We start from the raw sequence: 15,095 nt of genomic DNA, 5'->3' as shown, positions 1-15,095 counted from the left end.
TTATAAGTTAATTCTAAATCCTGGGGAAATGAATCAGACTTGCCCAGATTAAGTTAGATGCTTTTCTTTAAGAAGTTTCTTAGAACAGCTAGAATCACTGTGATTCAGGCAGCTACTGTCAGAAGGGCCCAAAATGGCATTTCCACTTAAGAATGTGCTAATAATTTGCTAGTCGTGACAAATGAATTTAGGTCCTCAAATCAAAGCCCACAACAAGGGAAGGAAACAGGACTGGGTGGGGTTGACTAGATATGAGAAGGCACAGAAGGCAGTTTGATCTTCATGAAAAAGCTTTCATGGACTAGGGTTGTGGCTCAGTGGTAGAGTGCTTACCTAGCACATGCAAGGCACTGGGTTCGATTTTCAGCACTGCATATAAATAAAGGTCCAATGCCAACTAAAAAAATATATATATTTAAAAAAAAAAAAGCTTTTACTGTTTAAATTCTGACCTTTTTTCAGATTAACACTGACACACTCCTTCTCTTTGCAGTGGATTTAGTCATGTGGAAAGTGACGGAATGAGCATCGTGGGTGTGGAAGCCAGAAGCAGTGGAACAAGTATTCTGAGATCATACTGCTTCAGAGTTCAAGGTGGCCAAAAAGATTGCACCAGTTGAAGCCATCTCACTTTGGAAAAGCACTTGCATTATGTACAAAAACTAATTACGTTATCAGTGTTGGGAAAGGAGTCATTCTTACATGCTCACTGTGTGCCAAGTGCATTGTGCTCTGTGACTTTAAGCCATCACAACAGGCCAGAGAAGGAGGTACTATCTTCTTTGTTTTTCAGACAAGGAAAATAAAATAGAAAGGGGAGTAATTAGCCATTATTATCCCAATTTTCCAGATGCTAAGCAACATGTCCAAGATTTTTCAGATTATTGGTGGCAGACAGGAGTTGAATAAAATTCTGAGGGTACCAGAAAGCCCATGCTTAAAGTATTAGGATTATAAATTTTGTTACCTAATATATCATGAACTGAGTATTTTTTAATCTGTTTTATATGCTTTTAGACACACGAGTGCATAGTTCTTGCTGTCACATAGGTGGGTTCTGTGGTACTCTCTTACATAACTCTAGAGCTGCCATTGTTTGTGTTATGTCATTGGTGTCCCTTCCAGTTGGTCAGTATGGAAGCCCGCCTGGGTTAGTATCATTCAGAATTCTTAATTGTAAGCAATAGGAGCAGATACTGACTGAAACCAAAAACGAAATTTATTGGAAAGAAATGGAGTAGCCCACTGGGTCATTGGGAAAGTGGGACAAACAGGATAAAACAAAGGATGGCCAGGAAGCAGGAGACAAGCCAGTCCTGCTGCAGCAAGTCTGACTTGAACCATCCCTGAGCTCCATTTCCCCCAGGCTCTGTGATTTGCTACCACTGTGTTGCTTATTTCTTGTCACTGAGTAGGCATCATGCCACCACAGAGAAACCTAGCAGCTTTGGAGGGAGGGAGGGAAGGAGGTTCCAATAATGGGGAGAGAGGGGAGTCTGGTTCCTTCAGTTTCCATAGCAAGTGCTCCCAATCAAGATATGCATAGTGGAAAATTCTTCAAAAATAGGAAGGAAAAACTTGCAAATAGAAAATAAGGATAAAAAGCAATTTAGTACTTTCTACTTTGCCCAATACAATAATGCCCTGTTTCCTATATTTAACCTTTCAAACTTCTAAACCTAGCACAGCCGCTATATCCTTTGTGACCAAGACTGGATGGAGTCATTGCCTGGGTCTTTCACTAGCTGTTGAAACTGTCAGGGTGGCATCTTTTCTAGTTCCATCATAATGTGGAATGTTCTGAACTCCTGGCCTGAGTATTAAGGATGACCAGAACTGAGGTGTCTTGACAGACAGCAGTGAGGAGGGGCAGGAGACAAGAGAAATTAGCTGACACAAGAATTCCATGACACAGCAAGAAGGGAAAGAACTGTTTCATTTAGAAGGTCAAGGGGAAATTTACATAACCTGAGAATACAGATTTTGCTGAAGATTCAATGATAGGGGTTGGGGAATTGGTGAGAGACTAGAGATCAGAATGTTGAGTTTATAGGTCCGCCTGGGGGACTTGGATCCCTGGGGACTGAGGAACAGATGCAGTTCTTATAAGTCCTCAAGGGAAGGAAATAATCAGATCCATACCTGTCCTCCTTGACTCTTTCAATAGGGTGGTGCAGCTGGGTCTGGTGGCCCTACCCAAGAAAGTGTACAGCTCTAGGGATTCCTACTCTCAGGGTGTGTGAGGGCTGAGTGGGGAACACAGGAAGTTCTGGTTACTCATTGATTTTGCTGAAGGTGTGTGTTAAGTCTGGCAGATGGTCTTGTACCACAACAACGCAGTTTTGGGGGCATGTTGCCCTAGCCCTGGGAAGAAGCACCTGGAGAACATGCCATGTTCTCAAGTCCTCTGGGAATTCTGAGGACCCCCAGAAGCATGTACAACTATGAACCTTCTCCATGTCCTTCTATTGCAAGTTAGAAATGAGGTAAGGGTGACAAGGATCATCACCATAATTCAGTATTATCTTGCAGGTACTAATACATGTAGGACCTTTTTTAAAATATATATATACTTAATTTCTAAAAATATTAGAAAGGGAGATGTGTAGTCATCATAATTTCTGAACCAGATTATTTCTTTTAGAAACCTAAGAAAATTTTATGAATTAGTAAGCAAAAATTCAACATGAGGCTGGGAATTGAACTGAAGGGTACTTAACCCTTGAGCCACATTCCTAGGCCTTTTTATTTTTTATTTTGAGACAGGGCTTCGCTAAACTGCTAAGGCTGGCCTCAAACTTGTGATCTTCCTGCCTCAGCCTCCTAAATTGCTGGGATTACAGGCGTGTTCACCACACCTGGTAACTTTTTTTTCTTAAATACTTGGAGGGGAAAAAATCCACAAAGCTTTTCTAGAGGAATAAAGTGTTAATCCAAAAATAGAATAATTACTATTTTAAAGAGATCATAAATTGAAAGTAGTACCTATAAAAATGCTACATATAGTTTTATTTTCATCCTGGGGATTGAACCTAGGGGCACTTTACTATTGAGCTGCATCTGCAGTCCTTTTTATTCTTTGAGGAAGGGTTTGCTAAATTGCTATGGCTGGCCTCAAATTTATAGTCCACCTGCATTAGTTGCTGGGATTACAGGCGTGTGCCCCAAACCTGGCTGCTGTACTTTTTTTTCAAATGGGATGTGAAAAGTGGAACTATAAAGGTGTAAGAACAGCTAAGACAATCTTGCAGAAACAAGTTAGAGGGTGGATAAATCTGCCCTGTGATTTATGAGGACAAAATTTAGTCCTTCAAACAAGGTGGTAGTGATGTATGAATAGACAGTGGAATAGAGAGGATCAAGAAACAAAGCGGTGTATATCTGGAAATTTGGATATACTAGATGACCTTTCAATTCAGGGGAAAGCTAATGCTTTCATGTCATTGGTCCTTTGTACATTTTGTTTGGAGAAATGTCTATTTTGGGCCCTTTATTGGAGAGACTTGTTTTCCAAATGGAATGAAATCAGAGCCCTTCCTCATGGCACACACAGTGATTTCTTAAGTGTAAAGTAAAAGATGTAAACAAAACAAAACAAAAAAATCAACTTTATTATAGGAAAATCAGGAGTATCCTGTAAATCTGGATTAAGTAACAGAAAAATAATCAGTCCATTCAGGACTTAAATCATTTGTACAACAAAAGACACCATAAAGTTAAAAATGTGTTGACTCAACCCCCAAATGAGCTAACTGTGGCAGGAGTGTTGGTAAAACAGGAGGGAGTCCCCTTTCCTTGGTTCTTATCCACACTGGTAAGTTGAGCACTCCAGGGTATTTCCTCGGTGAGGTGATTAATGGCACTTAATCAATAGTACAGCACCAGTCTGGACCAGCCTTTGGTCCTGGCAACTATCAGAGTTGCTAAGGAAGGCCCTTTTCACTGGGCTCATACGTAGCTTTTATTTCTACTATGTGTACATATGGTCCCTTTGTACAAAGGCCAGGTTGTGATGAGTTCTGACTGTTTGGCAGTCAAAAGATGTATCATCCTATTCACCTGATTATGGAGAACCTTCTCTGCAGTACGTGGCCTTTGGTGGACTTCAGGTAAGATACAAATATGCATGTTCTGCCCATTCACCTCTTCCTCAGACCAGTCAAACCAACTGCCACTGCCCAAAAGTCTGCATGTATCTGTCCCTCAGATCACTTTTCCTTCCATGCGAATGGCCAGCTACTCTCCCACCCATTGGAAGGACCTCTTTTCACACTGTGGAAATGGTGCTATAGAAAGAGGCACCAGGGTGCAGCAGGCCACTTTCAGAGACTGCCCACATTATGGGCAGGCACGTACCTGAGTTCACCCCACCCCAATTCCCACAGCACCACAGGGTATGAATATGGGTTGAGGGGGATGCAGCAGTGTGGCACAGGTAGTGACAGGGCGTGGCTCACCTGCTCCTATAATTAACTTGTCTATGGACCTCAAGTCCAGTCCTGAAGGGTCACTACTGCTGTACGGTGGGTTGCTGCGAATACACCAAGTGTTCCAGCTCGTTGCTCAGAGCGTTTCCCCTCATAGTTTGCATTTTGTGTCTCATGGTGGGGGCATTTGTTTCTACTAGGGCTCAGGAGCTACTTTTCAAATGAAGACTAGTTCTCCTCTGCAGAGGATATCGTTTTACTCCAGAATCACACTGGTCTCCTGTGGCTCCCCTGTTGGAGCTTTCTAGAGAATCTGAACAATCTCCTTAGCCACCCTAGCTTTCTCGGGTACTCACTGATCTAGATTATGTGGACCAAGAGCAAGGACAGCTTGTGCCGCACTTCAGCCTGTTGTAGAGCCTTCTCTTATTGTGGGCTCCTGAGAATTTGGTAGCTGTTGGATTATTCAGTAAATGAGTCTAGAAAAGTGACTTTATTGGGTAATATGGCAATTTTATGTTTTCCAAAGTAGCTGTACCATATTACATTTCCACCAGAAATTTGAGTTCCAATTTTTCCACATCAGTACCACCTATTGTCTGCCTTTTTAGTATATCCATCCTACAGGATGTGAAGTGCTAGCTTGTTCGTTTTGTTTCTAATTTTCATTTCCCTGATGGCTGACGTTAAGGACTTTTTCATGTCATTGATCACTGGTACACTTTTGTTGAAGAAATGTCGATTTTTAGCCCTTTAAAAACCGGGTTGTCAGGGATGGGTCTGTAGCTCAGTGGCACATATGAGGCACTGGGTTGAATCCTTAGCACCACGTGAAAATAAACAAAATAAAGGCATGTTGTCCATCAGCAAAAATCAAAATAAAAAGTAAAAATTTAAAATCTGGGTTGTCTATTTTTGATTTGTAAGAGTTCTTTATTCCAAACACATGATTTGTAAAACATTTTCCCTTTTGTGTGCATTTTGTTTACTTTCTTGATAATGGCACTAGAACCTCAAAAGCTTTTTAAAGTTGTTACCTAATTCAAGGCACAGATTTGCAACTGTCATCTCTCACTTCCATAGTTCTACTTCTTAGATTTATGTCCGTGACCTATTTTTGTATGAGAAAGGGATACAATTCCATTTTTTTGCATGTAATATCCAATTGATTCAGCACTATTTGTAGAATTTTTTCCCATTGAAATTTCTTGGTATCCTTGTCAAAAATCAATTAGCCATAAATGATACAGGCTTAATTTTGGACTCTGAATTCCGTTTCATTTATTTCTGTGTCTATCTAGTGCCATATAGCCTAGATTTCTTATCAAGTTCAGACAAAATTGCAGTATTCCCTTATCTTTGTAGGAGAAATGCCCTCTTCCACTCTTGGTTTTCGTACCTCAGGCTTTCCTTTTTTTGTGTGGCTTTTGTTGGGAATTTTGTTTTCTTTTGTTTTAAATATTGCCATCTCTTCCTTTTAATTGGAGTATTTAATCCACTTCCATGCAGTATAATTACTGGAAAGCATTTTTATGTGTCATTTTCCATTTGTCCTATTTTTTACTGTTATATTACTATATGCTTTTGAAAAGTTAAATATTTTATTTCTAATGTACATTTAACTTATTTTGCTATTTTATGAGTTTTAGTGATTTTCTTATGTTTCCCTTATTACTATTAACATCTTCATTTATAACAGTCTAGTTTGGTTAGATCAATATCAACTGACTTTCAATATTATCCCACACCTTCACTCCTAAATAGCTTCTTTCTGTTCCTTGCTTTGTGCTGTTACAGTCATACTATAAAACCTTTTTTATTTTATGTTCCTATAATGAAAATTTATAATTAGTCCTTTATGAAGTTGTCTTTTAATCAGTAAGTGTACAAAAAGTTTCAAACAGAAGTGTATTTCATATTTAATCTCTGCAGAAATGTTCACTGCATGTGGATCAAATTACTGCTTATATTAAGTCCTTTCAAATAGTATAAAGGAGCTTCTTTATTTTTTCAGTAGTTTTAATTGAAATGAGATTCACATTAACATTAAATTTTCACATGTGTGGTTGAGTTTGTTTTCTTTAATATATTCATAATGGTAAACCATTTCCATCAAACCAAGAAACATAACATTATTTAAGCAGTTACTCCCATTCTCTCCTCCTCCAGCTCCAGGTAACCACCCATCTGCTTTATTTCTACTGACTGGCCTAAATGGATATTTCATATAAATGTAATCATTTGTGAACTTCTTTTACTGAGCATAATGTTTTAAATGTTCATCCACATTATAGCATTTATGAGTACTTCCTTTTTTTTTTTTTTGGTACCAGGGACTGAACTTAGGGTGCTTAACCACTGAGCCATATCCCCATATCCTTTTCCAAAAAAATTTAAAATTTGTTTTTAGATATACATGACAGTAGAGTGTATTTTGCTATATTATACATACATAGAATATAACTTATTCTAATTAGGATCCCATTCTTGTGGTTGTACATGATGTGTTACACATATGAACATAGGAAAGTTATGTCCAATTTATTCTACCGTCTTTCCTAATCTCATCCTCCCTCCCTCCCCTTCATTCCCCTTTAACTAATCCAATAAAATTCGATTCCCTCCCCTCTCCCCTTATTGTGTGTTAGCACCCACATATCAGACAACATTCAGCCATTCATTTTTTGGGATTGGGTTATTTCACTTATCATGATAGTCTCCATTTCCATCCATTTACCAGCAAATGCAACAATTTCATTCTTTACGGCTGAGTAATACTCCATAGTGTATATATACCACATTTTCTTTACCCATTCAATTGGTGAAGGGCACCTAGATTGGTTCCAGAGCTTGGCTGCTGTGAATGCTGCTGTAAACATCGATGTGGCTGTGTCAATGTAGCATGTTGATTTTAAGTCCTCTGGTTATAAACTGAGGAGTGGGATAACTGGGTCAAATGGTGATTCCATTCCAGGGTTTCTGAAGAATCTCTATACTGCTTTCTAGAGTGGTTGCTCCAATTTGCAGTCCCACCAACATTGTGTAAATGTACCTTTTTCCCCTGACGTCCTTGTCAACATTTATTGTTCCTGATGTTCTTGATAACTGCAATTCTGATAGTTTTGATTTGCATTTCTCTAATTTTTAGAGATGTTGAACACTCATATTTTTTGACCATTCATATTTCTTCTGTGACGTGCCTGTTCAGTTCCTTTGCCCATTTATTGATTGGGTGGTGGTTTTTTTTTTTTTTTTTTTTTTTTTTTTTTTTGGTGGTAAGTTTTTTGAGTTCTTTGTGTATCCATCTACCTGAAGTGCAGGTGCCAAAGGGTTTCTCCCATTCTGTAGGCTCTCCATGTTCTTGTTTCCTTTACTGTGAAGAAGTTTTTTGGTTTGATACCATCCCATTTATTGATTCTTGATTTTACTTCTTGTGCTTTAGGAGTCTTGTTGAGGAAGTCTGTTCCTAAGCTGACATGATGGAGAGTTGGACCTACTTTTATTTCTAGTAGGTGCAGGGTCACTGGTCTAATGCCTAGGTCCTTGATCCACTTTGAGTTTTGTGCAGGGTGAGAGATGGGATTACATTTCCTTCTGCTACATATGGATTTCCAGTTTTCCCAGCACCATTTGTTGAAGAGGCTGTCTTTTCTCCAATGTATGTTTGTGGTGCCTTTGTCTGGTATAATTGGATATATGTGGGTTTGTATCTGTGTCTTATATTCTATTCTATTGGTCTTCCGTTCTGTTTTTGTGCCAGTATCATGTCATTTTTATTACTGTGGCTCTCTGGTATTGTGATGCCTCCTGCTTCACTTTTCTTGCTAAGGGATGGACACTTTTTCATGTGCCCATGTCATCTATCTTTTGGGAAGAATTAAGTCCCCTGCCTACTTTTTAAGTGTTCTTTCTTTGTTGTTGAGTCATAAAAATTGTTTATATGTTCTGTTATCAAACAATTACCAGATATATGGTTTTCAACTACTTTCTTCCAATCTATAGATTATCTTTTTATTTTCTTGATAAATGGCCCTTGATACATGAAAATGTTTAATTTTGTTAAAGTCTAGTATTTCTCATTTCTATTCTGCTATTCATGTTTTTGGTATCCTTGTCAGGAATCTATTATCAAACTCAAGGTCATGAATATTTCTTCTAAGAATTTTATATTTTTGGTTCTTACACTACTGTATGTGGCACATTTTGAGTTAATTTTTATTCATGGTGTGACTCAGAGGTCCAGCTCCATTCATTGGTATGTGGATATTATCCAGTTGTCTAGCACCATTTGTTGAAGAGACGATATTCCTCTACCTCCCCTTTTATGGTTAGGTACCACTGACAAATATAAAATGACCATAGGTGTATGGGTTTATGAATTCTCAGTTCTGTTCCACTGGTCTGTTTATTATTTTAAAAAATATTTAGTTATAGATGAACACAATACTTTTTAAATTTTATTTTGTTTTATTTTTATGTGGTGCTGAGGATCAAACCCAGTGCCTCATATGTGCTAGGCAAGTGCTCTACCACTGAGCTCTAACCCCAGCCTTGGTCTGTTTATATTTATGTCAATAGTTTGCTTTTTAAAATCATAGTAGTTATGAAGTAAAATTTCAAAATGGAAACTCTGAAATCCTTGAAACTTCATTCTTTTTTTCCAGCGTTGGTTTAGTTCTTCATGGTTCTTTCCATTTCAGTCAATTTTTAATCAGATTTTTTTTTTTTTTTTTTTTTTGGTATCAGGGGTTGAACCCAGGGGTGGTTAGCCACTGAGCTGCATCCTCAGCCCTTTTGGTTTTTAATTTTGAGACATGGTCCCAATAAGTTGCTGGGGTTGGCTCTGAACCTGTGATTCTCTTGCCTCGGCCTTCTGAACTGCTGGGATTTACAGGTGTGAGCCATTGTACCCAGTCCCTTTAAGTCTTACAATCCATGAAGAGAGGATGTTTTCCTTTTTATTTAGGTCTTAATTTCTTTCATCAATATTTTGTAGTTTTCCGTATGAAAGTACTTCTCCTCCCATTTTTTCATTTTTCTTTTGGTGACTCACACGTGTGGAGTTTTTTGCATCATTGTAAATATTATCTCCTCCTGATCACAGGCCCAAAAGGTTATAAAAGAAAGGCAATTTAGCTTCAATGTGAAATACGTCCTGAACCTCAGGAGCCTCACTCTGGCATCTTCATTTATGTGTTTGGTGGTGCTGGGGATGGAACCCAGGGCCCCATTCATGCTAGGACAGCAGCTACCTCTGAGCCACATGCCCCACCCACCTTGGCATTTTTACAGACTACATGCAATACCCCATAAGGCATTTCCATGTTGTAAAATCTTCATTCTTGCACATTTCACATGTATAAAAACTTGACACAGTTTCAATTATGTGTCTACAATTACAACACAACTGTGGGTCAGGCAGAAGGGGCATGCTTTGGGAGCTTTGGGAGCCATCCAGCATGGGGCTGCCATAGAGGGCCAGCATCAGATGAGACCCAGGCCAGCCACCTCTCAGATGACCTCTCTGATCTACAACTGTGACCATATAGTACCTGGCACTTAACAATAAAATTCGTACTGTTTCCCAAAGACAAAAAATAAAAATAAAAAACCCATACTATATTCCTCTACCTGAGAAGAGAATTAGCAATTATTCCATTTTGTGTCCTTCCCAGGTTTAAAAACATGTGATATCCTCTGTGTTATCCTCTAAGATTCAGAAGTAAAAAATCATAAAATACACTTGTCTCTGGGAAGGCAAGCATTTTGCTTCCTCAGCAATCAGGCCCCGCACGGCCCGGCACAGCCCAAGGACCCAGACCGTCCTGCCGAGCTGCCCGTGACCCGCTTGTGAAGTATATATCACAGGCAAATGTAGCACGATGGAACAAGGGCGTGGTTTGCCTTATACTATCAGAGATATGCTACTCCTCTTCTGGTTAGTATTCAGAGGCACCAGGTCATGGTTGACGTCCTTTCATGTTAACTTTTTTTTTTAATTGATTGTTTTATTGTTTTCCTTTCCATGTTAACTTTAAGAACTTTTTAAAAATTTCTTGTAGAGACAAACTCCAGCTCTTGTTTATCTGGTAAAGTCTTCACTCTTACCGCATTTTTTAATGATGATTTTATCAGACATAGATTGTTGACTGACAGCCTTTTCTTTTAGCACTTCCTATTTTCTGGTTGAGCAGTTTTTGCTAAGAAATCTACAGAAAATCTTTTTAAGGATCCCCTGTAAATGATGAGTCATTTTTGTCTCACTGATTTCAATATTCACAGTTTCATTTGGTGTGGAGTTTATCCTATGTAGAGTTTATTCATTCATATCTTTCATTTGAATACTCATTCATTTTTATCAAATTTTGGATATTTTGGTCATAATTTAGTCATATTATTTGTTTCTACTTCTGGAGATTCATATTATGTATTTGTATGTTTGGTAATGTCTCACAAGTCCCTTGCTTCACTTTTCTTCTTTTTTAAATCTCATACTTTGTAATTTCAATGATCAAGATCAACGATTCTTTAAACTACTGAAATCCTCTAGTGAATTTTTCATTTGGTTTTGTACCTTTCAGCTTCAAGATTGGTTGGATTCTTTTATGTAATTTATTTGTTTTTGACCTTCTGTTGAGTTATTTTGTCGTGGTTTCCTTTAGGTCTTTGATTATATGAAACACTAGTCTTTATACTCCAATGGTTATGCTCCCTTGGGGAAAAATTCTGCTAATTTCTGCTATGAAAGGACCATACTTTCTTGTTCCTATGAATGCTTTGTTATTTTGTTAAAACTGGACATTTTCAATACTATAATGTGGTAACCATAAAGCAGATTCTTCCCCCTCCTTATGGAAAAAATTATCAGTGCAGATACTGGCAACTGTAGCTATTGTAAAGTTTCACAACTCTCACAGGTAGCCTAACTAGATAATTAATCTGAAATTTGCATGGTAGCCTTGCTTTGTTAAAGGATTCTACATCATCTTCCAGTGAACCCCTTGGGTTCTGTAGCCAGGAGGCATTCAGAGAAGAGATCTATTATCTGAATTTAGACTGTTATAGGGGTCAGAAACCCCTACATACTTCCATCCTATAGATATTTCATTGCACTGACTCAGCAGGTAGCTCTCACCAATCACAGTTGGCTCAGTAGAGTGATTCTGATTCAATGTCCAGCGCTGTAGGCAGCAGGTGTTGCAATGCAGAGGGGAATGGAAGGTATAGTCCACACAAACTGGGAGGTCAGGGACTCTCTGCCATCTAAGATGCATGATGCAGCCAGTCATGTCTCACCACCCCTCCTCTCAGTACTATGCACAGGTGTCCATCATGATTAAGGTGGGGAAAGAACTCTGGTTCCACTGCTACCTACCTATAGTGGCATGCTAAAGCAATCTTGAGCAACAGTATATTCGGGCTGTTGTTCCACTCATGGGCATGACCTGAAGATGCCTGGAGAGACTGCCCAGTATAGGCCACATTCTACTCTTGCTGCTCTCATGGTCACTTCAGCTAAGGAATTGAAGGTAAAAAAGTCCTGGGCATGACCTGTATGCACATGTGCACAGCCAAGGGAGGCCCCAGAGAGGAATTTTGCCTAACTCCTGATGTGAATTATTCCTGCTTGCTCCAGACCACCCACCAGAGCTGAAGGAGTGAAGGGGGAAAGCCCTGACTATTGCCCCATGCCAGGAAGCCACATGGCTAAGGAGGGCCTTGCCGGGGTCCAGCCCTAGCAGGAGTCCATGGGTTCCACACCGGTAAACGGGGCACGGGGAGACAGCGTCGGCGATGGATGGAGAATGAAAGACACAGACTCTAGTTCTGGTGCAATCAATCCCACTTTATTCTGGGGAGGGCTGGGTTTATATACATTTTTCTTCAGGCTATAATGGCAGTCTTGTGGTTAATATTAAAGAAGTTTCCAAAGCATAGGCAGAAAACAACAACCTTACAGATCATCCTTACCTAATCACAATTGTTTTAAGAATATCTAACTACGTTGATGAGCTAATACAATGTTTATTTCCTTAATATCTAAACTCTATGTGACCTAAGACTATTCTTATTATTCTCGCGGTTAAAGTGATAGACAAGTAATCTCATGTGACCATTTCTATTAGGTCCCTCTGGTTAATATCTAAATTGCTGAGTTAAGGGTTACAGGAGGGCAGCGGTGCCAATGAATATTGTGTGCCAACATTTATTATAGGGGTGACATATTCTTTGTAGGAAGGAAGGAATGTTTTGGAACCTTATTCTCTTACCTCACTACCACACATAAACAAAACCATTGTTAAAATTTAACCAGCCTGTTGGAGAGAAAGGCAGATTTATAACTATTTTCTCCAGAGGCTTTCAGAGACTCATTGCACGGTTGCAAAATTATTTTTAATTTTGTTAATGGTAAAGACCCATTGTTTTTCAGATTGTAGGTAATATTTTCTAGAATTTTTGTTGTATTCCCTTCATCCCCTTAAGCAATCCGTTCAGACTGAAATGAGTAATATATTATCAGAAAAACACAGCAGAGAAAACACCATGCTCCGGAGCAAAACATCCGGCAATTCCTTTTAGGATGAGCCTTTGCAATCATCCTCCAGAGGATCTTTGTCAAGCACTGGATGGAATTCCGGATGCCCCCGCAGCTCCCCCTTTCTTATTTTGTAAAGTGAAGAGGCCTTCTTGAATTTTTATTTTCTTGACTAGTCTGAGGATTACTCGGAGGACGACTGGAAGACAAAGAATTAAAATTAAAATACATACTCCAATCAAGCCATATTGTAATATTGTATTTAGGAATGTACTATTAAATATAGTTGTTTTTATATTATGAAACATTTGGGAGGCCAAATTATCTGCTGGAACAACCGAGAGATGAGCCTGACTCAACATTCTTATTTGTAGTTGTAAAGCATTGATATCTGGTGCTATATTAGTATTATTCCAAACTCCTCTAAGGTGAGTTTTAACTTGTTCCCAATTAGTATTATTATCAACCATTAAAGGAGTAATACAAATCCATTTATAATTAGCATGACATCTAGTGGTCATTCTAGTTTGAATATTTTGAATCTCATTTCCCATAAAGAGAATAGCTTCTTCAAGGGCATTAATTCTAGTTTCTAATTTTTTATCAATTTGTTCTTGTGCCACTAAAGCCACAGAGACATTATGAGATAAATCATTTACATGTGAAGCGGTATGAATTTCCTGTACAAGCGCTGTGGTCGAGAGAGCTAAGGAAGTGATTATACTGATTAAAGCTGTTATTCCTAAGATCAAAGCTGCAACAAATCTTTTTGGTCTTAAAAGTTCATTAACTGTTTTTAAAATTTCAACACCTGGATCATCATACCAAGATTCTGTAAGATTGACTGGCAATATAACATAATTAGGCTAATGTACAATTAAAAACACCTTTAAATCTTTAGACATGGTTGAATTAATACAATTAGTAAGAACACAATCATGACAATAAATGTTATAAGCTTCCTTATTTTTAGTAATATTGAAATTATTTATGGTAGACATAAGAATAGCATGAGGAGCATTTATACAAGCACGTACTGCAAAGTCATTAGGTTTACTTAACTTAGGTCTTTGTAGTAGTACTACATTAGTAGCTGCTAATAGTTTATACAAGTCAGGAAAGTAAGAGAATTTACCATTTATAAGGTCACTCCGATAGATGGGTGTTACCCATCCAGGAGTAAACCATCTATGAATAGGCTCATTGGTAAGAAAAGGGTTAAAATTAAAATGTACTGTTTTATTTCATCTTATCTTTAACCAAAGTTTATAATCAAAATCAGGAGAAGACACAGAATAATCTGTAATAGTAGTAGCAGAGCCTTGTGGCTTAAACTGTAGTGCAGTATGATGAAAACCACATTCAAACCATTTTGGGAAATCTGTTTCTAAATTGAGTAGATTCCAAGAGCTGTCTTTATGACTGTTAAAGTCGTCACACAGTTTAAAAGGAGGCGGTAAAGCCACTGAAATATTTGTATCATTATAATTAGCATATCCAAGTGAGGTTATCTCTAGGGACCATATATCTCTTTCATTGTCTTCTTCTCCTGGAGAATCAGTAATGTAAGTCCTATAACTTAAAGGGAGACATCCCAATGGCACATGTAGATTATCTGTACTAAAGCACATTGGTGTCTCTTCAGTAATTCCATGAAATGTAATTGTAAATGCTATTTTATATGGTATTAAAAAATCTGAAATCCCTCCAAGTAATTGAGGCTAATTAGTAAATACTTTAATATTAGATCTGCTCCAAGTAGTTGGATGCAGTAAGGGAGGATTTGGAAAATAGGTCCAGTAAGCTTTCCCTTTATTATCATAAGCATGAATAGGCAGTACCTGAGTTGAAATGAGAGCAATCAATGCAAAAAACAAAGCCTCTGGGGTTTTAGGTTTTCCGGAGCTGTTCACCAGGTGTTCAGCAGCGGCAGTCAGGCGTTTCACTTGTCCCCAAGTCGGCAGGTCTGAGTTTCGAGTGGCGGATGATTGTGCAAGATGCAACTTTTTCATCTTAAATACTAGTCCGTTTTCGTCCGTCTGATTGGGTTGGTAAGGGATCCAATACTTTTTGTTCTTCCTCCTTCGAATAGGGCTCATTGTAGTGACGTATTAATCTGTCTGGAATCCACA

The 15,095-nt window shown here is 38.4% G+C and overlaps 1 protein-coding gene and 1 long non-coding RNA gene across 4 annotated transcripts in view; one reads left to right on the top strand and one right to left on the bottom strand.

Moving 5' to 3' along the window:
- Window positions 1-15,095, top strand: part of LOC124965546 (F-box/WD repeat-containing protein 12-like) — a 61,163-nt gene that overhangs the window by 29,834 nt on the left and 16,234 nt on the right. For 2 of the 3 annotated variants that reach the window (XM_047526570.1, XM_047526571.1), the window contains one exon: window positions 494-1,437. In XM_047526570.1, coding sequence (XP_047382526.1) covers window positions 494-620 — 127 coding nt within the window. In that variant the 3' untranslated portion in view covers window positions 621-1,437. Of the gene's footprint in view, window positions 1-493; window positions 1,438-15,095 lie in introns of those variants that run through there. The other variant, XR_007105197.1, reaches the window with a different exon arrangement.
- Window positions 13,132-15,020, bottom strand: LOC124965547 (uncharacterized). Its single transcript, XR_007105198.1, has 2 exons — window positions 14,805-15,020; window positions 13,132-13,162 (listed from the first exon to the last, which is right to left on the bottom strand). It is a non-coding gene; the product is annotated as an uncharacterized LOC124965547 (long non-coding RNA).

This window comes from Sciurus carolinensis, chromosome 15 (assembly GCF_902686445.1).
Source record: "Sciurus carolinensis chromosome 15, mSciCar1.2, whole genome shotgun sequence".
Classification (NCBI taxonomy): Eukaryota; Metazoa; Chordata; class Mammalia; order Rodentia; family Sciuridae; genus Sciurus; species Sciurus carolinensis.
The sequence above is the reverse complement of the archived record's forward strand: the minus strand, read 5'-3'. Positions and strand labels throughout refer to the sequence as shown.